At 47.5% G+C, this 27,964-nt stretch overlaps 1 protein-coding gene across 1 annotated transcript in view; it reads right to left on the bottom strand.

Moving 5' to 3' along the window:
• kif26ab (kinesin family member 26Ab) overlaps positions 1-27,964 on the bottom strand; it is an 83,348-nt gene that overhangs the window by 11,864 nt on the left and 43,520 nt on the right. The window contains exons 5-8 of the mRNA XM_079527502.1: positions 7,017-7,206; positions 2,959-3,171; positions 1,516-1,609; positions 648-910 (exon numbers count right to left, since the gene is read on the bottom strand). Coding sequence (XP_079383628.1) covers positions 648-910; positions 1,516-1,609; positions 2,959-3,171; positions 7,017-7,206 — 760 coding nt within the window. The remainder of the gene's footprint in view (positions 1-647; positions 911-1,515; positions 1,610-2,958; positions 3,172-7,016; positions 7,207-27,964) is intronic.

Raw genomic sequence — 27,964 nt, 5'->3', positions numbered from 1 at the left:
AATGGAGGAGCAGGAGGCAGGGGTATTTCCCTTTCCACGGATGTGGTGATGGCAGGATACAGAAAGAGGAGAGAGAGAGGGGAGGGGGGGGTGAGGAAGAGGAGCAGGGAGAAGGAGGAGGGGTGTGCATGGTTGCTAAGAGGAAGAGAAGCAAGGAGCCTCGCAGGGGTGTGGAGCCTTTGAAGTCACAGTCCACACGGATACCCCAAAACAACAACATCTGACGGCAACACCTGTCAGTGCCTTTCAAACCTACCATCCTCCACCATCCCAATATTGCTTTCATTGTGTCGCAGAGGGCCAGCAATCACACACAGGTTGTAATGGATGCTGACGGATGCTGACAGCGGAGTCAATACAAAGGTAGGGACAGAGGCATCAATACCACAGATGTTTTTTTGGGTGGAAATGTATGGGGGTCGGTAGGACGGACAGAGGAAGCTGGACTACAGAGTGCAAATGCGAAAGACCTGGGACATGAAAGACAACACAGAAGCTGAGGGTTGGATGGGCAAGACTAGGTAGATCCTATAGCGAGGATCAGATCAATGCACAGGACCTCTAATATATACCACAGAGGATCAGAGAACAAAGAGAGGGAGAGAGCAAAACACATCAAGCGCCTTCGCCCTTCCACATGCCCTCACCTGAGTGCCACAGATGGGGTCTTCTCTCAGGTAGATTCCAGGGGACTGGCCGTCCTGTAGGCTGCCGGACGACACCTCCGACAGCAAGTCTTTCAACTCCTCGTCCTTGCCACAGATTTCCACCGCGGACACGCGGACAGAGAAGCGCGTGCCTGTCTTTTCCTTGCGCTCGTTGATGAGCTTAAAGAGCCAGGAAATGGCACAGGGCACAATGCCGAGGCTCTGAGTGGAGCAGTCGTTGCCAATCATGGTGTACGTTTTGCCTGGAGATACACAAGAGAAAGGGGGAAATGTTGGCTCGCATTTTAAAGAAGGTTAACAAGCTGAAGCTCGATTTCCACCTCAAACCAAAATTAATAGGCAGCGAGCGAGTTGACAGATATATGAAATGTGTCGGTGTGTTGAGGCGTATAACAAAATTTGGATGAGAAAAAAAAAGAAGCAACCAATTGTGGCTGTAGTGGTTCTCGGGTGATATTTCTGGTAAATGGCAAATACAAAAATCAAAAGGTGAAGCACAGAGCTATATTCCATACAGAGCCATTCCGTGGAGGATTATAGCCGATGGGAACCGCAGTTAGAAACAGAACCAGCCCTTCGGACCAAGAATGTGGCCAGGTCAATTACTATGATTTTAATTTCATACCGAGCCCTGTAGCCTTGATGCAGAACCCCCCCCCCCTCCCCGCTGCGGCCCCCCGACTCACCGCACGACCCTGTTCTCCTTCAACATTCCCTTTTCCTCTGCTCACTTCAGTGCACTGCTAAGTCAATTGTGGCTGTCGAGTGCAGCTAACAATGGGCCGCTGAGAGTTTTCCTTGGCTAACAAAGGCTGTGGTCTAATCTGTCGGCAGTGGAGGAGCTTACCGAGCTTGACATGGCCGAAGCAGAAGATGCAGCCGTCCGCACCGTTCACCACGGATTGGATAACCTCTGCCACTGTCCCTGAGCACACCTCAGCCTGCGGAAAACACAAAAACACAAATCAGCTTTCAGAAAACATACAATATAAACATGGCCCCTAAGCAGTCAGTTATTTACAGTGTAGGACATTTTGTTGAATTTTAACCACTTAAATCTGTAAAATAATTGCTATTGGACCATTACTTATTATTACTTTGTCTCTCAGAATTGCTGCTGCTGTTCGTCTCAGGGATAAATAAAGGCCATCTCATCGTATCATCTTATATTATCGTGTGCGTGCGTGCGTGCGTGCGTGCGTGCGTGCGTGCGTGCGTGCGTGCGTGCGTGCGTGCGTGTCCAGAGAATATTGCAATGTGCAGCTCATTCTTTACAATGTGTTTCAGCATGGGTCCTCTGGGGCAAGGCTTCTACAGCGGAGGTCTCTTCACCATACATCACAACGCAAACAAGAGCTATTACTGTTACTGTTAGACCTCCCAGTGGCGTATTCTGGTAGTCTTGCCATGCCACCACTGGAGCAACATCCAGACTAAAGCTATCAGCAGCTTACTGATAGAGAAGAAGATCTGATAGAATCTATAAAGCTCTCCCCACTGTGGAGACTGGAGATGCTGTTCAGTTCCACTCTGTGAACTAGTGCTGCTCAGTTTGTGAAGACGACAAGTGTGCAACACTTGACATTCAATGAAACACTTCAATTCAACACTTTGTCGTTGAATTTTTATGTTTTAATACATTTTAATGTGTCAAATGTTCACATTTTCTAGCATTTTATTCAATCACAGAAATGTGCATCACCAGGCTGACCCAAATAAAGATCACTAAGTTGCATTAATTTACATTACTGTGGAAGACATTGAGCACTTTTAGTGTATGATTATCAGTAGTGAGACACTATGGATTGATTATCAGTAGTGAGACACTATGGATTGATTATCAGTAGTGAGACACTATGGATTGCCATTTTAAGTAAACATGTGGTCTTTGATCTTAGTTGCATGGCTGTTTTGAGCAGTGGTGAGTGGAGGTTACATATAGCTGTTCTGTGAAAGGAGAGGTTAGATATATGTGGACTGAATTCAAACCATTCCCCAGACTTAAAAGGCCCAGCTGTTGGGCCCACACAGGGAAGAATGCCCCCCCGACCCAAGACTGGCATTTCTTCTATAAGCCTCCGGCCGCACCCTACCAGCATAAAGACGTCCCTTTGCCCTTGAGAGGTTAATGGCTTCCCTAACACACACACACACACACACACACACACACACACACACACACACACACACACACACACACACACACACACACACACACACACACACACACACACACACACACACACACACACACACACACACACACACACACGTCCCCCAATGGCCTTACTTGTGAGGCATCCGGGGTAAACACAGCGTCAAAGGCGAATATCTTTGGGACGGCCACAGTGGCAGATCTCCTCTGTCCTGAGCTGGAGTGCGGGCTGGACGCAGGGTCGTAAAGCGTCACCTGCTTCTTCCTGCTGTCCACCTTCAGGAAGGACTGAGACTCTGAAGTGTCTGGAGCCTCCAGGGACGGGCAGATACGCATCATCACTTTCACCTGAAACGCAGAAACACATCATTACTTTCACCTGAAACGCACAGACGTGGGCAGACAAAGAGGAAAAGGGAACACAATGTGAGAAATAAGAAAGAATAATAAGTAAAAATAAATAAAATAGAAACAACAACAACAACAACAACAACAAGGAAAAGGGTCTAAAAATAAAGCATAAAGTGGGCTGGACATTCTATAAACGTCTGTGCAGATCATTAACATTTTGAGCCTGGATTTATAAGCTGTCAAGCCTCAGATCCTCTAGGATTATGTATGTCAAAACATGGCTAAACGCTGTTTTGTTTTAGACCAGTCCCAAATGACCTGAGATGTCTCTAGAGTGTTCATAGTGTAAAAGTAAACAAGAGAAGATACAGTATATTCTTTGTACTTAGAGCATGACCTAAGCTTATGAGAGAACACGCTGTACTTAATCTATAAACCACGACAGACCAGAGATACGTTGTAAATAAATAGCGGCTGTTACGGTTTCATATCCCAAACAATCGTAGAAAAGGTTACTAATGAAACACTGATTGGTGGACCTGGTGGCTGCTGTACAGTTGGGTGCCACCGATATTGTCCCTTATCATTTGACCCATTTAGGCCTGACCTCAAAATTTTAAAAAATCCTTCTAAATCCTCCAGTTTTCTGAAATACATATTTTCACGATTTTTCAAAAATAGCAGACCTACAAGCTCGTAGCGCGCCACTCGGTGGCGCGCTATGAGCTTGTAGATCTGCTATTTTTCAATAGCTAAATTATAACAATGTTTAAAACACCAAAAGGGGTTCCCGCCCAAAATGGGTTAACTGTCCTTTTGCGCAGATCACGCAAACCTCAGCAAAAAGAAAAGGACAATATCGATGGCCTCCAACTGTATGTTGGTGTTGAACCTCCTAGCAATTAATGTGGGAAATTAATGTTTGTATGCCACCATGCTGGGGGGATTAGCCACAGGGCTGGCTGGTTTCTGGACCACATGAAGCTCACCAGCATGGGAGAGCAAGAGCATATGGCTCCCTTCTTATCCCACCTACTCACTTTACCTCCGCCTCTTCTATCTCCCCTCCCACTCTCTCTCTCTCTCTCATTCTCTCCCTCCCTCTGTGTGCCCGTAGCTCTGCGAGGGTCCTGTCCTCGCTTTCATTCTGGGGCTTGACATTCAAAAGCGATCCTCCGACCTTAACACATTCCACAGGTCACGCTAAATCACACCCGCATGCTATGCTAAACGGGACAATGGTGTGTATCAAAATACACTCTGAGGGTGTTGATTTGGCCCTGCTTCGGCGAGACTCTTCGTGTCTGACGTTATCGCTGTTGTTCTGAGAAGTGAAGTCATCCTGCCGGTTGTTTACAGTATGCAGTACTACACTGTACGGCCCGCCCCAAACTCTCCATAGTATATAGAGACATGTCCCCCTGCTCACTGTACGGCTAACGGCCCGCCCCAAACTCTCCATAGTATATAGAGACATGTCCCCTTGCTCAATTCCCACCATGCAACACACGGCAGTATAATGGATGTGCACATCAGTATAATGCATGTGCACATCAGTATAATGGATGTGCACATCAGTGCGCTCCTGCGTTTGCATGTCACTCGATATGACAGTCCTATATGTATTCTTTTGAAACTCTGACAGCTCATTGTTGCTTTCAATCTGATCTAAAATACAGCCATGGAAGCTCTCTGAAGGGAAACCTATGTTTGACAAGGTGACATGGCATGAGATATAAAATGGCATAAACAAATTTCTGGAAACATGCTGCATTCCCTGATAGCTTAATAGGTTGTCTGTACTGTATGTTGTCAACTTTACCTGCAGTACAAACGGCTTGGATTTCAGTAGATAGCATTGATAAAGACCACAATCTTGCAAAGCAAAACCACTCAGACTGACACACACACACACACACACACACACACACACACGCACACGCACCACACACAGCTGGCTGCTAATGTAACTAAAGTCCTCCCATTTCTGACAAACGAGAACATTTCTTTCAACTCTTGTCTCTCCCCCTCTCTCTGTCTTTCACGCCCCACACAAAGGGGCCATTCTTCACCTGGTGTATAAATATTGCTACAGATCCAGAAACAATGTCCGCTGGCAATCCCATTCTTTCAGTGAGTGCAATTCCTCATGGATACCACCGGCCAAGTGCAAACTCTCTTTGTGCTCCGTGGGGGGCTGTTATCGTGACTGACGTGTGCATATGTTGAGTAAATTACATTTGCTATGACATTTAAAACTGGGCTCCCACATATTATTCATACTGGGCCTCTGTTGAGTGTGCGGAGGCTACCAGGATAACTAACGTCTCGGCTCTATTTATGTTGGCAGAGATTTGAGACCAGGGGCTGCAGAGGATCGGCTACAGCCACGGCGGCATTTTAACACCTCAGACCCATGTGCTAATGGCCCCGTTCCCCTGTCTCTTGATCCCCCTAAAAATCCATTAGCAGGGCTTTTCCCCACCCGTCCCCCCATGTCTGTACCTTAAAGAGCGTTGTTGAGGTCAAAAAGTGGACCCGATCCAAATAGACGAAAACAAGACGCCCGACAAGACTTAGCCTGGATTCATGTGAGTCATACAGTCCATGCCAGACGCTGGCACGTGAGAATACTGCTGGCTGTGATTCCACAAACAAACCATTGTTTCACAAGGAGGGAACCTTTTGATTGTTTGAACCGGGAGGCTCTGCACTGAACTGCGCTGAGAGGTTGGATTTACCACACGGCTCTCCTTGATGAAGAGGAAGCCTGGCAATGATAGACTTGGAATTAAGTCTCAAATCCTTCATTTCCCTTTTCCAAAGCTACCCTGGGGCTGACGGTGATCCACACATGTATGAGCAGTATTCCTCAGGTGTGGGCTTGAGGAAGCTCGTTAATAACGCATATCACCTTTTTATGAAGTCCGTCTCTCAATGGGAGATTTATAACACGCGGTGAGATGTCAAGCGTCTGGATATTTGGCAGAAAAGCGAGGACTTCCCATCCAGGTGGGATCTAATCTTGCGAGGGGGACTTCTTCTGCTCTATAAATACAGTTCCCTGGCCCAGACAAACAATACCCAATAAACCTCAGAGGAAGAACCGCATGTTTATACAACATTCAGGCTAATACGGGGCCAATCCCCACCATCCTGCGTTGCATCATCACATAGCATAGCATCTGTCATTTAACTCCTGCTGTAAAAAAAAAACGTCTGCAAAGAATCACTGGCTTTCTGCTTCTTTTCTGTGCTAAACTGTTGGCTATTCAGCAAGAAGAATGCTGGTGTAACGAACTAAGTGAATTCATGACATTCCAGCAGGCTTATCTGTCTGCATCTGTGCAGACTGGAGCAGGCGGCAGGCCTGCTGTGGACCGCTGTGCCGCCGATCTGCACTCACTCATTCAAATAGGGGTCTGTGTGTCAGTATGTGGGTAGATATACAATACGTGTATGTGCATTTCTCTCTCTCTCTCTCCCTCTCTCTCTCTGTGTGTGTGTGTGTGTGTGTGCGTCTGTCTGTCTGTCTGTCTGTGTGTGCGTCTGTCTGTCTGTCTGTCTGTGCGTGCGTGCGTGCGTGCGTGCGTGCGTGCGTGCGTGCGTGCGTGCGTGCGTGCGTGCGTGCGTGCGTGCGTGCGTGCGTGCGTGCGTGCGTGTGTGATTCCTTTATGTGTTCATAGTTATATCCGTACAATGTGTGTGGACTGGAGTACCTGTCTCTATAGGTGCACGTGCCGGAATGCGTGTATGTATGTACTGTATAAGCCTTTGCGTACACAAACATGGAGTGCGTCCTTGACTCTTTTGTGTACACGTCGACACGTGCCATTCCTCACCTTTCCCATGCCGGGGTTCTCCTTGACCTTTGACACGGCGCGGAGCAGACATGGCGGGGCGGGCGGCGGTGAGAGCTGCAGTGTGCCGGTGAAGTTGGTGGGGTAGACGGAGGGCTCCTGGGTGTCACTGTGGAGCAATGGAGGCTGGTGCTTCTTCCGCTTGGACGACAGATTCAGCTTCTGAGCGGCCCTGGTGGGGCGGAAAAACAACACAACAGGGGGTCAGTGAATGGAAAACACAGAGGCCGCGCGGCAGCTTATGTTCACGTCGGCAGGTTCGCGTGAGTGAACTGAATGGACTTTTCAAGGCATCCATCTGCGAGCTGATCGATTCTACACTTTCAAAATCCTGAGTGTTAATTTAACTCTAGAAGTCTACACATGGTTCCATCTGTACACTCTCAGAAGAACGTACAGACAAATGGGTAAAAGTCCATTTGGTTCAATTCGTACACCGAGGGTTTTTCTGTGTAAACATCCAGCGTGACATTTCAGAGAGCTGTGCTGCCGCTGGGGCAGCTCTGTGAAGCACACACTGAAAGTGGAACACAAAGGTCAACAACCTGGCCTTTGTCTCTGGGCCGGAGTTAGCAACGTAGAGCTGGCAGAGCTGTGCTACGGCACGCCACGCCATCTAGGCACCACTCTAAAAGCTTTTCTCTCAGCACCCACCTCTTAATCCACCACGTGCACTAAAATATAATACCTCAGCCCTTCAATCCAGCTACAGCCAGCCAGCAGAGTCCTCACGTGCTTTGATTCCTAGCCCACAGGGGCTGTAAATACATTATGAAACAAAGGACATGATGAAAGAACAACCTCACAGGGATAATTGAATGCTCTTCTGTTGTCAGCCGGCCAGGTGGAGAGCGCCATGCACGGCGGCGAGGCACTCAATCACACACAAAACAACTGTCGCCACCTCCTAGGAACCGGCCATGTCCGTCCCTCTGCTTTACTAGAGGCATATAAGCAGTTATGACAGCATATATTACCACCTGATTCACCGTGTTTGGTTTGTTTAAGTTTAAGAGTCCTCAATCTCTTCAATAAACACACAGTTGTCAGTTATGAAGGTATCCCTTTCACGCACGCACGCACGCACGCACGCACGCACGCACGCACACACGCACACACGCACACACACACACAGATCAGGTGAGGGACAGGTACAGGTAGCTAAACGTATCCCGCACCACTTTCATAACATCTTGAGCGTCTGTCCGAGCAGTTTCGCCGTGCTAGCAGCTTTTTTGGTAGCCGGCCGCTTTGGATGGACCTCTAATCCACTGTCATCCAGCTTTCCCGTCCATCCGTCCACCCGTCCACCAACAAAACCTCTCACAATCCACCCCACCCCACCCTGACCCCAGAGTCAGCACTGGAGGAGGCAGACATTGGTCACGGGGCCAACTGAGCGAGACGCGCACAATTTCTTTCCGTCTCAACCGCCCGCTGCTTGGGAGACAGCGGCGATATCTCTGCCCCGCCTGGCTGCGGCGCTCTGTATCGTCTGCACTGAAACCCCCTGAGCAGCAGCAACAGAGAGAGAGGGGGGGGGGGGGGGGGGGGGGGTGGGGGGGAAGAGAGAGAGAGAGACAGAGAGAGAGAGAGACAGAGAGAGAGAGACAGAGAGAGAGACAGAGACAGAGAGAGAGAGAGACAGACAGAGAGAGAGAGACAGAGAGAGAGAGAGACAGAGAGACATAGAGAGAGAGAGAGAGAGAGAGAGAGAGAGAGAGAGAGAGAGAGAGAGAGAGAGAGAGAGAGGGAGAGACGTTACCAGATATGGCACTGGATCGGTTACCACCACTCCTCATTTGGAAAAGTCAAGGTCAGGGAGGGAAAAGTAATACCTACCTGAGAAAATTCAAATGCACTCAAAGTAGGGTTTTCACTCAAGTAGAGGGGGGGAATCAAGAGGAAATCCAAGGGAGGGACAAGGGAGCAGTTGTCAGCGTGACATTGTGACAAACAGAGAGAATAAAAGGAAAAGCTGCAGAGTGTGAGGTGAAAAGAGATAATTTTGCAGAGAGAGAGAGAGAGGGGATTCAGGCAGAGGAGGAGAGGGGGGGGGGGGGGTGAACAAAAATAGACAGATCTATGCACACAGCAAAACCCTCAGTGTAAAAATGGACCCAAAGGGATCCATTTGGGTCCATGTTAACACCCTCAGAGTTAAATTGACACCAACGATTTCACTGTGCATGTCTTGATGAGAAGCTGTTTCCTTTAGAGGCCAGCCCGTGCTCATTAGCCACGCCGTGGGCTGCTCCGGACAGGAACATGTAGGTCTGCTCTGTTGCCAGAACACATCCACCCCCTCAGACCCCCCTCCGCCCCCCCCGGCCCCCTTCCCCTGCCTGTTGGAGTGACAGATGTCTCCCTCCTCTCCACTGTACGTATGCCCCCCTGCAGCGACAGCCCAAGAGCACAATCAGGGAACACACCGCTGGCTGATGGAATAATTATTGCATCCAAGGGGGCTACAGGAGAAGGCTCTCTCCCCAGGGAGCCTCCTGTGTGTGAGAGCATGGTGCGGCTCACAGACAGAACGTGTGAGCGAGAAAATGAGACGGAATAGATGAATGTGAGATGGAGAGCAACGCAGAGGAACTGTCGGAGAGAGGGGCATGCAGCTCTGTGTGTGTGTGCATGGGCGCGTGCGAGCACTTGTGGGTGTGCAGTGCATGCGTATGCACATTAATGAGAAGGAAGTGGGAACCGCAGCACACATTCATTCAAGAATAATGTTCCCGTTCTCTCTTTTGCCAACCCCCTCTCTCTGTTTCTTTCACACTTTCCTCTCTGTCCTGCTTTATGGAACGAAGATGCAAAATAAATAAAAACATTGAGGTTACAAAACAGATTGCTGATTGTGCTCCCTTCTGCTTGAAGGAAATTCTCAAAACCTACAAGGGAGCATGTAACCTTGAGGTGTAATAGAAATGCATACTGTATGTTGCCTTGAGTGGAGGGTAAGGCAAAATAGAGAGAGAGAGAGAATAGAGAGAGAGAGAGAGAGAGACAGACAGAAGGGATGCTGTATGTATGATGATATGTTGTTCCAACAGACACCTCTCAACTGCTCACAAACAGCAGGTACTACAACACACATTAATTGGGAAAATAATTGTTTCCACCACCACTGTGTCTCCTCTCTCTCTCTCTCTCTCTCTCTCTCTCTCTCTCCCTCCATCAGTGTGAGTGTCTTTCTTACAGGAGAGCATCTACAGTATCTGATCAGCCAGTGGAAAATAGGCAAGGAGGAGAGGCTCGGATTTCGTCGCCCACAACAGCTTGCCCACCTGTTCGGTCGCAATCTCCATGCTAATGAAGCTGTTTAACTACTCAACTTGGTACAAACAATCCCAGAGACACAGCATTGCTGAGTTCATGCTGTCGAGTGTTCAGCGCTGCAGCAATGCACGTGCACATCAACTCAACTGTAATACAGTACACTTGTCATGTAATTATGCATCATGTGCAGCGATGATGAGCTCAAGCAAAGCTACGCCAAATACTCATTTTTACATGCATGCACCTAGGAGGGGAAACACTGCAACATCAGAGGGAGAGATTGGGAGAGAGAGAGAGAGAGCCAGATAGAGAGAGAGAGAGATAGAGAGAGTACTTACAGCTCTTTCCAATCCATTATCTAGTTATCGGTCATAGTCAAAAAACACACAACTGACGGAGTTCAACTTTGGGGTCCAGGTCTGTGTTGCTGGTGTTCTCCATTACTTGCTCATTCGACACGCCGGCAAAGGTGTTGGAGGGGGGAGGAGAGGAGAGCAGAGGAGAGAGCAAGGCAGCAGCCGCACGCTATAGCTAGTGGGGGCGCAGGGGGAGGGGGGGGGTCCTCTTTACTACTCCGATCGCAATCATGGAGGGTTCCACTTGATTTCACAGTGGTTTGTAAGAAGAAGCCGGTGGGGCGACGTAAGGGGGAGGAGGAGGAGGGGGGCCAGGAGTCATGGTAACCCAGGGGAGCGAGCACCAGGTGGGGTGGGGTGAGGAGAGGTGGAGGGTACCCCTGGAGGAGGGGGGGGGGGTTGCAGTAGGGAGGCGTAGGAGGGAGGGTCTCAGTCCAGGCGGTGCAGACAGGTTCTCAGGGGAGGAGGAATGAGGTGAAGAGCATGCAGAGGCGAGCGCAGGAAGTGGGTACCTCCCCTCTTCACGGCACTCTCCCAGTCCACGCCTCCTCAACGACTTAAGTTCACTCTCAGTTCAGGGATGCCATAAAAGAGACGAAAATCTAATCAAAAAGCTAAACAAAACCAAACCAAAAAATCCTGAAGCTGTATACGTCCATTCTCAAACGCCGTCGTTTCCTTTCAGTCAAAGCTCACATTCATCCAGAAAGCCGCATGGTTTCCCTCGTGCAGTTAATCCACTGTGGGGTGTCTCTGCTGTGTGTTTTTCTATTGCTGATGTCCTGATGTCCGGGTCCTTCCGCTAGTCTCTGCTGCTTCCCGCCGCTGGTTCCAGGAGGTGGACAGAGCCACTAGTGAGCCTGCTGGAGCTGGAAGCTTCCTATAGCGTGGATGGATGGATGGATGGATGGTAGAGGTGCTTGGAGGGGGTGCTGGGAACGAGGAGAATTCCTGCTCCCGTTCCGCCTCTCTCTCCTGCTCCCGCTGTCGGAGAAATGCTGGCAGCTGTCCTGCCGTCTCTCTCTTGCTCTCTCCCTTTCCCTGCCGTTCTCCCTCACATGCATTCTCTCCCTCCCTCCCTCTCTCTCTCTCTTTCTCTCTCTCTCTCTCTCTCACAGCCCAGCCCCTTTCGCCTCCGACAGCCAGACGAGGTGTCAGCGCTCAATTGCATGCTGCTCGCGGGCGTGATGTGTGAGTGCTCTCTCTCTCTACACACACACACACACACACACACACACACACACACACACACACACACTCTGCCTCATACAGTACGCGTGCACATACAGTACACACACACACACACACACACACACACACACACACACACACACACACACACACACACACACACACACACACACACACACACACACACACACACACACACACACACGTGCACCCCACCACACGTCACATGAATACTTTATGTATAAAGGAGTTGTCTTTTCTTTCAGTGTCCCAGACATCAAACAGATTAGGTTAGTATGCCTACAGTATGTGTGTGTGTGTGTGTGTGTGTGCGTGCGTGCGTGCGTGCGTGCGTGCGTGCGTGCGTGCGTGCGTGCGTGCGTGCGTGCGTTCGATTGTGCGTGCGTGCGTGCGTGCGTTCGACTGTGCGTGCGTGCACACGCGGGTGTATGTGTGCATGCAAGTGTGCAACTGTGCATGCGTGGTATGACTGTTAGTGTATGTGTACAGTAGGGTACGCACACATGTGCAGATTTGTATTGATTTTTTGTCTTTGTTTAAGGATGCAATTAGTCTGATGAATGAGCGTGTTATTAATCATAAGCCGTGACATGTAGATAAGGACGGTATACTTAAGTGCACAAAGACAGATTGGCTAAATGAGCAATGCTTCGACTAGATAGAGAAAGGTAAGAGAGAGAGAGAGAAAGAGGACAAACAATGAACAGACGACATCAGAGAGGCAGATTTATGCTGGCTGTACAAAGAGAGAGAGAGAGAGAGAGAGAGAGAGAGAGAGGGCACTCAGTCACTGGTCAAGGGTAAAGAGGGGAATGAATGCATGCGAGTGGGCGAGCGAACAGGGATGAGAGTATCCTGGATTCCCTGGGCTGCCAATTTACCAGTAAGCCCTGGTTGCCCCCGACCACGCTGGCCCTGTTTGAAAGAGCGCTGCCTCTGCTGCAGACAGCCTACTACAACATGAAGGGAGACAGAGTGGCTGTGTGAGATTGGTGAGATGAAAGTACAGTACATTTAACACAAACTCTCTCTCTCTATCTCTCTCTCCCGACATACTGCCCCACATATGAACTCGGCTGATTCACTGGTGAAAACCCCAGCCCTATTTATGTTCCTCTCGTAATGAAGTCGTCGTGATATATCGCATAACCTTTACCTCTGTTCTTGAACACAGCATATAGCACATGTTTGCTTATTCTGCAGTGTGTCTCATTGCACATGGAAGTGTTATTTCAAGGAGCAGGGACCTCTCGCAGGCTTTGCCACCTATACTGTACCGTACTATATATAGTACAGTACAGAATATCCTTCAGAGCAAGGCGGGCAGCAATCAATAGGCGCATGGAGGGAAATACTAATGTACACGCCGCTCACCCTGACAATGGCGACTCAGCCATTAGTCTGGTCGCCCATTGTTGGTATTCACAGTGCGGCTTCAAGTGTTGTACATCAAAATGAAGCAAGAATAGGGAGCACAGGGACAGAGCTGTCCTAGCAGCCTCTCAGCTCCATCACTGTCTACCGCCCTGCAGACTTTAAGGACAGATAATGATTGTAATATATATAAATGAGCCGAAGTAAGATGGATGCAAAACCAAGAATCCCATTAGAGAATAAATGCGCTCCTGCTGCTTTTGTTAAAGACAGAAAAGACATCTAGATTTGGGGCTCATTGACGGGGGTGTGACAGGGAATGGAGGGGGGCGGGGGGGTAGTGGGAAGGGGGGCTGTGTGCTGCTTTCAAAGGTTCCGTTTGGCCTGCTGTCAATAATCGCTGCAGCTCCCTTTTCAGCCTTTGTCAAATTAGCAAGAGAAATTCCACTGGCTCAGGGAGTCATTAGCTGGCACACCCATTAGCTTGTTTGTGCAAATTTGTCTCTGTTCCTGAGGCCAGCTCCATGGCTCTATAGCTTAGCCCCTTTCTGGGGCTAATTATCATGTTGGCCACATTTGCTATCCTTGACATTTCCTTTCTCTGATTCCCCTTTTTTCTCCACAGACAAGATAAGGCTGCTCTGGCCATTCACGCCGGATCAGATCACTGGGTCTGATATCACGCTGCTTCACCCCCCCACAGTGAGTCTACCTCCCTCTGCTGCTGATTAGCAGACCAGCATGAAGCCTCTATGAAAGGAGATGGGAATGCTGGGAAGCCAGCCTGAATACGACACACTAATAACCACTGCAGCACATTGAGGACGGCTCGCTTGCTGTCGGAGCCATGCTGAGTTGATCCTGTTCTCAGTAGGCGAGTACAGGTGGATTGAAATTGTGTAGAATGACTGAAACAATGGATAAACAGTAGTTAAAGCCATGCTGTCGGGCTGGAGTCATTGCAGAGACAGTAATGCCATTTCAGCAGGTGTGCAATGTGCTTGATTGATTGTGTCGAGCACGTGTTTGGTCAATCACGAGAGGTACGTTTTTGAGTCAAGAGATAATCGATAGAAACCTCCCCAGAGCTAAACTCTGGACACACTGTCTTATTGATGGGCTGCCCTTGACACAGGCAGACATCCCACCAAAGGTTCAAAACAAAAAGAATAATCTGAGCAACGTCAACTTTAAGAGAAAAATCGCACCCGTACAAACTGAGCGGTGGAACTATACTTTTATTGTTATAGTTACCTTGGAGTGCCTTGGAGCCAAGCACGCAGTCGTTGACGTAAGCAGCTGCAGGGTTAATAGGTCCTACTCGGACGGACATACGGACGGACATACGGGCGGACAGACAGCCGCACATTGCTGGACATTGAAGACAGTGTGCCACCGCTCCAAAATTGTTTGTTTAGTATAGGCAGCAGAACGAGGCTAGTGGGCCATCTCCAGACAGGATAACACTGCCCCCTGCATAACGGTACACCCAGAATTTGGGTTGGATTAAAACTCTCTGCATATCCACACTGGCATTGATGGTCATCACAAGTCACCTCCAGCGTGACCCAGTCGCTGCTATGCCCCAGTGGTGATTAAGCACCCGCGATGAACAACATGCATATTCATATGGTGCACACACTCAAGGGGAGAGATGATGTCATGCTAGAATGCCAAACAGCAGAGGGCCCCACCCAGAGATTTACCAGCAAGGTCAGGGTGCTGATCATTAAGCAGGAGAAAAACACTCCCATGCCATAAAGAGCTTTTTTTCCCACAGTCAATCCTGGTAGCTGTACGTTGGGTCAGAGCGCCCTTCTAATCTCTAATGAATCCGAGCAGCTTCCTGTGAGCGACAGCACGCCCCCTGATGTATGATCCACGGTATATAAATGTATGCATTGCGCCTCCAGTCAACACATGTGGAGCGGAGTGCAAGGGGTCAGACTGAGTGGGCTCTTGAAATAACCAGAGGGATGTGAGGTGAAATGTGTGCATGCACTTTGGAATGGGATAGGGTTACCTGGCGCCCATGGTGGGGTGGGATGGGGTCTACTCTGTAGAGTGCACAGGGGGACGATAAGGGAGAGAAGAGAAGTGCACAGGGGGACGATAAGGGAGAGAAGAGAATGGTGAATGCAAATCTCTAAATGGTGGGGAGAAGTCATGCAGCAACCAGACTCCATTGTTAAAAATAGCAGATCTACAAGCTCTAAGACATGTAGATTGGCAATTTTTTTGGCACAGAACACCATTGTACAGTATGACTAAGTATAAATCATGCTCAAGGTTTAATCTTGCAAAGGGCCTTGTCTGTTCTCTCGAACTACAGCTCCCCACAATCAAAAGACCACTGGGATAAACATTCATTGACTTTTTCCCCCTCATTTCCTCTGCCTTATCCATCCTACAGTACTCAAAACAAGTTGTGCCTGAAGCTGCAAAACCCAGATGCCATGATAAATCTAGGAAAGATGTTCATCTAGAAGTTAATTGTAGTCAGGCACGCAGTCTCTACATGACTCTGGTTGAATTAAAACATGCAGGAAACAAAAGCCGCCAATGCTGTTTTATTCATTTCGGCATCCCTTCTTTATCCTTATCTTATCGTACACATTGAGATAAGGGCATAACGCATTATGAGAAATGCAATTCTCTTCTCTTTCTGCAGCCCAAAAACACAATAAAATGGGAAAAGGGACAGCTAACTAACGCTCTTATCTGACAGTGGAATGTTTTCAATATGAAGTGTTTGAATGTCTGTGCCGCCTGCCTGCTTCCATCCCGCTAACCGTTTTAATAGTAGGATGAAGGGAGCGCTCCTCTCTCCTGGGCTGCTTTTACACTGCAGTGTGCTGCAGGAAGTGGCCAAATACCTCTAGGCTAGGATTTATAGACTTTCTATAAATCCTCAGAAATAGATAAATGATCCCATGCAGCTAAACCAGACAGCAATGAATGTGAAGCCTTGCTTCCTGACCAAATATCCTGCTAAGCATGTTCCACATGCAGTGGCCCATTTACCATGTTTATTTATTTTTGAGGGGCGCTAGCCCCTCCTATATACAGCTTTTGTCCCCACAAAATGTCCGCAACACAAACATTAAATACCATTGACAATAAAGGGACAATTTACGCCATCTCGTCCCCACACGTCTCATATTTGCCATCGACAATGAAAGGAGGAATTAGGTCAAATGTCCGCCAAATAAGACGTAAATTTGTGGCAACAGGCATTCTGATTGGCCAGTATGAGATGATTCATGATGATGTGCGATGATAAGAGTGCCCCTCACTTCACACGGGTGTGATTCTTTTTACAAAGACTCTTTGTTCAAACAAGGTGTCCAACAGGCCTTTTGTTTGTGCACACGTCGGTGTCTGACCTTGGATGTCTCAGAATACCAAATGGGACATCATTTGTGTGCTGACTGCCGACAGCCCAAGGCTGCACACTTCACTCTACCAATCCCTGGCCAATTAGGTAAGGCCAAATGCATTCATGTAAAGAGTCTATGAATGTACAGGAAGCAGCCGTCGCCTTGTGCATACAGATGCACAACAGATGCTGGTCACAGACAGAAATATGCAGGAGTCCGAAAAAATAAATAAACATTTTGTCAAGGGGACAGGGAAGAACTGTGTTCTGTCATGACAGTCTCTCCGAGAATCTTTTGAATCAATCTGTGTGGATTTGGGCATTCTCTCTAGAGAGAGAGAGAGCGAGAGAGAGAGAGAGAGAGAGAGAGAGACAGAAGGATGTGGATAATGAGGATGAGGGCAGAGCAAAGGTAAAGGCAAGAGTAAGGAATAAAGAAGATGGTCAAAAACAATCCCCAGGGATGCAAAGCAAAAAGGAAATAGAGAAACAGACAGAGAGAAATAGGGAATGAGGGTAAGAGATTGAGAGAGTGAGCAGTGGGGTGTGAGTGTGGTCCTCTCTAGGATCACTGGGCTGGCTCTGTGCCAGTGAGAGACTGTCTATAGGAGGTAAATCATTTTCTGCCTGAGAAAGAAACTGAGAAAAATGATCGTTGTGGGCTACGCCACAGTCAACTTGGAATTGCTTTATTCCCAGAGAGTGCCAAGATGGGAATCCCCAGTCGGCCAAGAATAAATGGAACAGTTGGGGCCAACACAGAAAGGAAAAAAAGACAAACTAATTAATATTCAAGAAATTATGGTTTTGTGTTGCAAATTACAACAGATCCATTCGTCAACTTGTATGCACGTACAGAATGAGCAAATAACACACACATGCACACATATATAATATGGTAGGTATTTTCTCAATTCTTTGTAGCATGTTGACATTAGATCAAAAGGAATGTGTCAACTGAAACCCTCCATTCTCAGAGGACTTTGCATACAATGTGTACTGTGTTTATGCCAAGGTTAATCCCTTTAATGAAAGGAGGGAATATATTTGGGGGCAGCTACGGTAGTTTCCACAGGGATGTGTGACAACTCCCCTCACTGCTGTAACTGTGACTTCCTTTCCCTTTGTGTTTCCTGTATTGCCGACATTGTGTCACATATAGGTTCCATGCCCAGTGATCCAAATTGCACCTTCCTTTCTCCCCACATAACCTCCCAATCCACTGCTGAAAGGCCAGGAACCCCTCCGGCCAAGCTAGGGGCTTAAGGGGGGCTTAGAACAGCCCGAAGAGGGGATTTGGGGGTAGAAGTCAGGGGCTATAATTCAATTTGCAGTTCATTTTTATTGTTTCCTAAATTGCCTCCTAAATAGATTCACAAACACATGTCTTGTTAGTGTGACTTCTACTCGTCTCAGCCATGAAGCCATGGAGAGGTAAGCCATGCACAGGGCTTTAGCACTATAGGACCCTATTTGTCAGTCAATGAGATAAAGGGGCCAATTTAGGGGCCTAAAAGAAAAGGACTAGAAATCCTCACAACAGAGTCAAAAAGGTCTTTGTACGAAATCTCTACAAATTGACAACTTATTTACAAGAGGTTTACAAAATCCACAGCATGGCAGCCTTGGAGGCGAAAAATAACTGCTATCGAGTCAAAACTGGTTCAAGGCGGGCTGCTAAATTCAGTCTTGGTGAGAAATTCACTTTTCTTCCGACTTGATATGTGACAGATGATAATGAAGACGTGTTCCTCCCTGCTCTCCAGGCTGCAGCCTCCTCCACACCCCTGACGCGGCTGACAAAGATTAACAGCTACTTTCATCTCTTCCAGAACACTTTCATTCCGTCGATGCTGCTCCAGGTATCGAGCTGCTTCGTTCTCGTCTCCAAGCCCACACAGAAGATTCTAAAATAACACCTCTGCTTCTCCAAACACATGCTGAACTCATATTCACCCGACATAGGACATACAACCCACATCTTCCCTTAGAAAAGCTCTGCACGTCACCTCAGCAAAGTACTATCATCACCCGCATCAAGTCATCACTGACTCCATGATACGTCCCGCCTCAGCGATCAGCTCAGCATACAATGGAGGCAGGATATTTAATACAGGTGAGCCGGAGTGTGGGGTTTTTTATTAACACGAGATTCCTTCACAATCATACAGTATGCTCTCAGATTAAGTCATAACAAGATATCCGGCCCGTGCGAGCTAGGGGAGTAGGTTGAGAGTGTGATGATTGTGGATGAAAGAGAGAAAGCGTGAAAGACAAGAGGGTAAGAGAGCATGTGTACCTCTCCTTCATTAATCACCGCCTGCCAGAGTAAGACACCTAGCGATTATTTATTTGCACTTCCCCACGCTGAGGCTATCACAACAAACAGGCCCACAGGCTGTGGAGAACATTTGGGGGTGATTAATCAGCAGGCCCGTCCGGAGAGACAGAATGCAAAGGGGGAGGGGGATTCTAACATGTGTTCCTTAATCTGCCATCTATATCCAAGTCAATAGACGACCCCAGGAAAAAAGAGATGGGTCCAAGTCCAATGGTAAATGAGTTGCATTATAAGTGAGATGACAACGGTAGGCAGAATTTGGAACTAGAATGAAAATGGTGACGTTTGTGGTTCTGGCAATAAGCTCATGCGTATCGTGACATGATAACCGATCAATAAGTGCTTCGGAGATACACATGAAACGGAGGGAAGTAATAACTGCACACTGTCATATGCTACTGTGTAAACAAGTCAGCCACATAGTGTAAGGGGATGTGTAAACAAGTCAGCCACATAGTGTAAGGGGATGATGGGATTCTTTAAACAAGTCAGCCACATAGTGTAAGGGGATGATGGGATTCTTTAAACAAGTCAGCCACATAGTGTAAGGGGATGATGGGATTCTTTAAACAAGTCAGCCACATAGTGTAAGGGGATGATGGGATTCTTTTGCACAGCTAGCTTTCACAGACTACTGGATCATAAACTGGCTAATCCTCTAAATTCTAGAATCTAGATGATCTGCAACGTGTAGTAGCAAAAGCAAATAGGGGATAAACCTCAGCAACATCTTTGTTTTGATCCTGTGTTTTTCCATGTGTTCCATCTCCGACAGCTAGCTATGCTGAATACATACGGTCAATAATTAATAGAACAGGAAGCAAGTCTGCATCACAACAGAGGGCCTATTGAACATCACTGACACACAGTCAGTGTAGGCGTGAGGAGATTGAGCTTGAGCAACCCAAACTGTCTTTCAGTTGATGGAACAATGATCTCCTCCATGGGAATCAAGCTAACGAAGAGGAGAAGTAAAGTTAAATAGTTTGGTGCCACAGTGGTTGAGCTATTCAGTCTGTGGGTGATGAGGTGAGAGCTTAACAGCCTGCTTTGACAATGACTCTATCCTCAGTGGTAATTTGAGTTCAATCAGTAAAAGCCGATTCTATACCACTGACAGTCAGAAGGATCAGGGTGTTGTGTGCATTTCTGTAACAAGACTGGGAAATAAAGAGCTGGTGTTTGGGGAAATCAACCCTCTAACACTGATTAGGACTAAGCGGCTATTAGTTATTCATCTGATGTACGAGGCCAAAACAGGCTGACACCAAAGAGCAGAGAAGCAAGATAATGTAGAGGTGAGCCAGAGGAGCCATCTTTTTGTTTCTGGACTGCAGGAAGAGAAGGCAGTGAGCTCATGGGAACAGGTCTCTGCTCTGCTCCTGGAGACAATAGGTCATAAATTATTTTCAGTGCATATTCCATGCTACTAGCTTTCGCAATTAACTCTTATTCTCAATCCAGGCTCCCTGTCTCGCTATGCCTCACACGCACACAATACAGTGCGGCCAGAGTCATTGTAATTGCTATGATAAAAGACCCCATTTGCATGCCACCTTTCACCCTAAAGAGACCCTAAAGAGCTTTTGAAGGCATCCCTCAACCCCCACAGCACTATCCCTTCAACAATCAACGGTTAGAGAATGTTACCTATGCTGATCTGTGCTATAACTAAACAGTAATCATGGAGCCCTGGGGGACTCCAGGGGGCTACTATCAGTAATGGTATCCCAGTGAATGGGGGTGACTTGCCGTGGGCAGACTAACAGGGCTAGTGATGTAGCAGATAAATGCTGAGGACACAGCGTTTCCAGCCCACATACTATTGACACACCACCTGGTCTTTCAGATCCCCATTACCAGCAATCAAGAGACAAAGATACCTTTATGGTAGGCGACAAGCTCACTGGGCACGGGCCTGTCCTCCACATCCTCTCATTTCCCCATGTGTGAAAGGAATCTGTCAGGCCGGACAGCGGTTCTTCCCCCTTTTCTCTACAGAGCTCAGTAGGCTGTGAGCCCAGGGGCGAGGGCTGTGCATAGACTTGAGTCAGCGATTAAACCTTTTGTGTTAGTTGGGGGCAAACGGCCCCTTCAGCCCTCCCGGCTGTTTGAGTGGGCCAGACAGACTTCCTGACTCAGGGCTTTGAGAGGACACAGCAATGCAGTACCCCACACATGGGTTTCCCTCATCCAGACTGCAGTCAACCTTCTGGTTGTTCTCTTCCCAACAGCCCTCTATCAAGTACCAGTACTTTTCCCCTAACATGTGACAGGCACAGCTACCAGTCACTGCTGTCAGCCAAAACAGTACCTTTCCCATGATAAAGTGGGCACAACGTGGTCACACCACCACAGCTTACAGTGAACAGCACTTAAGCATGTAGGCAAACAGGTGTGATTCCACTGTAGAAAGGACTCTAGTTCTGCATGAAGAAACACTCCTTAGCATCATTGCTGAAGTGAAGAGTGCAAACATGCAACAGAATAGCGGCAATTAGGCTATGCTATACTACTGTATGGCTGTTGAAAGCACACAACAAAGGAGCAGCTTAGTGCTTATAAGAAGGTACTGTAGGTTATGATGGGCAGTGAAGCCAGGGTGTTGGTCTGGAGGCATGGGCTTGCAGGTGTGAGACAGAGGCAGGGCGTTATGAGCTCAGGGTGGACAAAGACGGTAAAAAAAAGTGTGACCATTTAAACAAGTCCCCTGCTGTAGATCCCAGAGGCGGTGGCTGGATCTCCATCAACACCTCTGTGCTGATGCCACCTGACAGGCCCAGGATAGCTGCTCACACCTGGGCTTATCCACAGGCTGCATGCAGCCCCTGCGTGGCATCAGCTGTTGTTGCCTTATGCAAACCGATGCTCATCCCAGCCAGCCATTACTCCCATCCGACTGATAGCGTGATTATGGCTGGAGAATACCAGCTGGTGTGTTTTATCCCACAGTAAACAAAGAGAGGAATACCAAAGCACAGTCTCACCACCACCACCCACTCAACACTTCTGTTGATCCATCCGCTGCCTTAGGCATGTGGTTGCTCGGATTCAACACATTCTTTGAGAAAAGAAATGTGTGTATGAATCAATTCCCACTGTCAAGCTTTCGGTGGAGACAGAGGTTAGTATTAACATTTCAGCTCCAGAATAGCTGCTACCTCAGAAAGGCTCTATGGCTGCATTTCAAACCATGATTTCTCTCTGTGTGTGTGTGCTATGTGCATTCTGCTCACACTCTCCTTTCGGTGAGGGCATCCATCTCACTGTGGCTCGACAACAAAACCATTACCCCCTCGCCCTCCAGGGAGCAGACAGTTCGACTCCAACACACAACTGCACATGCCATGCCACAGAGACAGGAAGAGAGAGCGAGAGATAAACAAACACTAGAAACACTGGAGCTCTTGAGTGGAATCGCAAACATGCACATAGCTGTACTGTATGCATGCAACCCGTGTGAACTGGCTGTTTGTTTCCTGCCATCCTGCACTAAGCAACTTACTTGATTCCCATGGTAGTGTGACCGATATTTCCCTCTGTAGGTCCAGACCTCGTGCTCCCGATGCTGACAGAGTGCAGCATCAGTCCAAGCATGCCTGCTGCTGTATGAGTGTCTGTGTGCTGCTAGTGTCCAGGCCGGCTACAGCTATAGCACCCTGTGTTGTGTATGAGTGTCTGTGTGCTGCTAGTGTCCAGGCCGGCTACAGCTGTATGAGTGTCTGTGTGCTGCTAGTGTCCAGGCCGGCTACAGCTATAGGACCCTGTGTTGGGTCTTTATCCCACATCCAAAGCCGGCCCGGCCCAGCGCCGCTCTGCTCTGCAGATAACCTCCACTCAGCATTTAATCAGTCCTGCCACTTCGTCACCGACAGAGCATCAGCGCTGTCACTCACTGCCTGTCCAGCCAAACACAAGCATTGACCTGTTTTTTTGTTTTTTTTTCACTGGGATGTCCCTCCCTTCTCTGTTACCAGGCTTAACTGGAGTGAATGGAGGCGGTCAGCGGTGTGGTGGGGTGTGGTGGCTGCCCCCCCCCCCCCCCTCTCTTTCACACCCACCCACACACACACACACACACACACACACACACACACACACACACACACACACACACACACACACACACACACACACACACACACACACACACACACACACACACACACACACACACACACACACACACACACACACAGATCTCCCCTGGCAACAGACTCCTCCTCCTCCTCCTCTACAAACAAACAGGAAGGGCTCGATGGTGGAGTTCCTCGTCGAAACTCCATAAACAATCACAGCTTATACTCTCATATAGACAAGACAATAGGTTTCAGTAAGTCATCCACCATGTGTTAGCCGTCATGGGAACAGGCAGTAAATCGCTGTTTTCTCTTGGGAACACGCTGGCCACATCATCACTGAGCATGCACTTGTCAGTCCCTTATCTAAATTATGGTCTAGTGAACAGAAAAAAGGGCCCCAATCTCCACTTTTAACAGAAAATTGGCTAGCATTTTTTTTTTCTTTTTTGCAAAGCTAAAGACTTGTTTCCATGGTTACTTCCATGACAGCCTATAGGTGCCTGACACAGAGAGTGGCGTGGAGTGGCACAAAAGTGGGGCGCTGAGTGTTGCAGCAAACCACAAGCTAAATGAATGGCCTAGCCACAATTACAGGAGAACTCTTTACCCCACAATCACAGTCATTATTGCTGCAACACTCACCTGGCCAGCAGCTGCAGGGCTGTGTGGCCATAAAGCCACTTCCTCCGACTCTCCTCCAGGGCAGGATTCCAACAAACAGCTGTCGGACCTGCCCCTGCCTGCACGCGTCCTAGTCCTACCAACCTGCATGCCATCCCTGCCATGCACTCCCACTCCTACGCATCCCTTTGGGTTTTGTTTTCCCCATGTGTTGATTGTTTAGATATTGTTTAGATATATTATTTATTTATTTATTTTTGCCATTTTAGGGCTTTATGAATAGTGGAAGAGGACATGAAGTTACAGCATGAGTCTGATGAAGACCGCAAAGTTAGTCGTTTTCTACAGTTGGAGGCCATCGATATTGTCATTTTCTTTTTGCTGAGGTTTGCGTGATCTGCGCAAAAGGACAGTTAACCCATTTTGGGCGGGAACCCCTTTTGGTGTTTTAAACATGTTATAATTTAGCTATTGAAAAATAGCAGGTGGCGCGCTACGAGCTTGTAGGTCTGCTATTTTTGAAAAATCGTGAAAATATTTATTTCAGAAAACTGGAGGATTTAGAAGGATTTTTTAAAATTTTGAGGTCAGGCCTAAATGGTTCAAATGATAAGGGACAATATCGGTGGCACCCAACTGTAATAAAAGGCTTTAATGTGGCGACCCCTGAAGGGAACAGCCGAAAGGAAAAGAAGAGTTGGAGGAAGCACCACATTAGTCAACCAACAAACAGCTGAGTAAGTTAGCCCTTTTAACACCATATAATTCCACCCTATTAGAAATACAGAAAATAGCAGATCTACAAGCTCACAACATGTCGGCAAGTTTCTTTTGCATTATATGCCTATAATGAAATGCCCAAAATAGCAGCGACATCAGGTTGAAAGTGGTTAAGTAGTTGAGGAGAGTGCTAACAAGATAAGTATGTGCTACAAAGTAACCATAGTAGCAAGTAGACCTAGCAAAACCTGGCTTCTATCTAAATAACATAGAGCACTTAGCCTCTCTCAACAAGTAAACATAACATACTGCAAATAGCATTTATCTAAATAGTCTAAACAGAGATAATGATATATCTGCCTGTCTTTGTGTAAGACGCGCAAAGCGACTAGCAATCCCTCATTCGGTCACACAAATGTAACCACCTCAACTTGAAATGCAGTCTCCAGCATGGAACACCAAGACATGTCCCGCTCATCCAAAGGGGAATACTCCCTAGTCCCTTGGCCAAGGGATACATTATTCTTCTGATCTTCAAGCAGGTCTTACTCTGCTGCTGCTTTGTGTAGACACCAGACAGACAGACAGACAGACAGACAGACAGACAGACAGACAGACAGAGAGTACTACAGTACATAAATAACAGAAACTGAGCATCCACAAGGGAAGGTGGAGGCAGGTGTCACTACAGACACCATGTGGCTGGCCCTGGACTGGGTAAAAAGACTTCTGAATGCACCTTTCTATTCTAATCAGCAGGTGTTAATGGACGACATGGATGTAGGAGAGGGAGCTGCGAGGTGGTGTTGCGCCACACAGTGGGAGCCCTGCTTTTAGCACTGCCTGTTTCATTATTTAGCGAGTGTCAATACACTAATCATATGCTCTGTCACAAGGCAATCAGTGTTCAATGTGCTAGCCAGTTGAACATACACCCCTCTGTTTATTACTCTGACACAGGCAGGCACACGCACGGGTCGCACACACTCACGCACGCACGCACGCACGTACAGGTCGCACGTGCGCACGCACGCGCACGCACGCACGCACACGCACACGCACACACACACACACACACACACACACACACACACACACACACACACACACACACACACACACACACACAGCCCACTCTACTCCGACCCTTAACCCTTCCTGTCACGTGCTACATTACAGTCTGTCTTGCTCATTATTGAGCCAGAGTCAGCTTTGTTTCAGAAGAATTTACATGATGCCTGAGACCAAAAACAAAGCCTCCAGGATGAATGGGGATTTTCTAAGCTGAAAGTCCACTATAAACCGGTAACATGTTTAAGTACATGTTCTAATACTGCCTAGAATGGAATGGACATCTTTTCACTCAGGCGAAGAGAGATATGGTTTGTGGATCCAGGGACCAGAGATATAAAAAGGGCTCATTTAAATCATTTTCCCCTGGCTGGCAGGGAACAGAGCGAACCAATAAGATGATGGGTGAAATAGGAGAGAAGTAGCGACATGAGTATTTTGGTTATCAAATCCTCATTTATAAAAAGATGATTTTACAACTGAGTGGACATCTTAAATTAATCACAAATAAAATGTTCTTTAAACCAGTTGAACGGATGACTTGTTTTTCTAATGGGAAAAGAAAACCCACTGAAATCATTTTTGTTCATCATCTTCGTTTTCTTTCCACTCAGCACATAACTAATTGTATTCTAATTAGAATTTCATCTCTGAGTGGAACACTGTTAGCGAATGTCAGACAAGTGTCTTTGGGACTTCCTGCACTCCAGCAGGAGAAGAAGAAAGCACAATTTGGTTGCTCTGCATCTATGCGCAAGGCTCTCAGGATTTACACACACACGCACACGCACACGCACGTACACGCACGCGCACGCGCACACGCACACGCACACACACACCCTAATTGTATCTTCAGAGAATGAAAAGGAACACTAATCACTAATGAGTTTCAATCAGTCCTAAAACGCAAAAGTGCAGCAATTTGCTCTCCCTTCCTTCGTTAAATCATATACCAACAGCACAGTGAGAAGAGCTTGAAATGTGTTCTTCTCTAGGTTCATTTTATCCTGTTGATTATACCAATCCATCACAATAACATTTTAGGCATAGAAGATGCTTTTTCAGAGTGAATTACAAAGTACAAGGTCAGAGGAAGCGCCGTAAACATTAATGTCAACCAACAGTAGGTTAACCAGTAAGATGACCTGAACCTCAAAAGGTCTGGGAATGCCCATAACCATATATGGATTTTTTTTTAAATTGACGTTTTAGGGCTGTTTAGGGCGTAAAATGTGTGCTGATTACGGTCGTAAGGCCAGGCTCTGGTCAGCCCAGTTAGGGCCCAGGTGGGCCGGGCCTAACCTTTCAGGCCTGTTGAGAACTTTAGTTTTCGCCAGCTGACATATGGAATGTCAGAACAGGTCAGCTCCATCTCATTGTTGCAATACCGGGCACCCCAGGGCTATGTGACTGACATGACTGCATGACAACGTACGGCTGCAATGTCATCATTGATTTATTTGATTTTGCAGAACAGAATATGTATACATAATGCATAATATGCTAGTTCTTTCCACAGGAGAGTTGACAGTTAGTTGTTGGTCAGATAAGAAACCCTAGGGGGCTTATACGAGGGTAACATGTTCCTACCTCCGGTTAGTCCAACCCATTACTAACACCCCCAAACCATAACCCTAACCTCAGTCTTAACCGGCCACGTATGAGTCTTAATCGGCCACGCATGTGTCTTAACCGGCCACGTATGAGTCTTAACCGGCCACGCATGAGTCTTAACCGACCACGCATGTGTCTTAACCGACCACGCATGAGTCTTAACCGGCCACGCATGTGTCTTAACCGACCACGTATGAGTCTTAACCGGCCACGTATGAGTCTTAACCGGCCACGCATGAGTCTTAACCGGCCACACATGTGTCTTAACCGGCCACGCATACAGGAACGGTACGCGAACCTCACCATTTATATTACTTACAATATAGAATTAGAATTTATGAATATTAAAACCAAAAAAATAAACAAAAAAGAGAAAAAAAAGCAATAAAAACAAATGATAAGTAAAAGAAAATAGGACAAAAAAGTACATATACTGAGCAAAAAAGACAGAAAGCAAAGACATACAGTAATGCTACTAGTCATGCTACTAGTCATTAAGTACGCCGATGACACTACACTCATGGGGCTGATCACCGACGCCAGTGAGACGGCCTATAAGAGATGAGGTCAATACACTGGCGCTATGGAAGTATCATGTACAGTATACATCTGCTGCTATGCTCGCTTCACGCACCTTTATATCCTCCCTCAGGTACTACACAGTATGTGTAAATAGTACGCCTACCTCAGGTACTGTGTGTAACTGAGGTACCGTCTTCTTCCCTCTCTTACTACAGTCCTCGAGAGTGTAACCCTCAATCAGCAGTGGCACTTGTAGACAGAAATGAGACGATGATGGTGATCATGATGATGATTACGATGGTGATATTTCTTTCAGAGGCACAACAGCTGCACCGGGTCAGGAAGTAGGTGTGCTT

Source organism: Electrona antarctica (assembly GCF_951216825.1).
Source record: "Electrona antarctica genome assembly, chromosome: 18".
Taxonomy (NCBI): domain Eukaryota; kingdom Metazoa; phylum Chordata; class Actinopteri; order Myctophiformes; family Myctophidae; genus Electrona; species Electrona antarctica.
The sequence above is the reverse complement of the archived record's forward strand: the minus strand, read 5'-3'. Positions and strand labels throughout refer to the sequence as shown.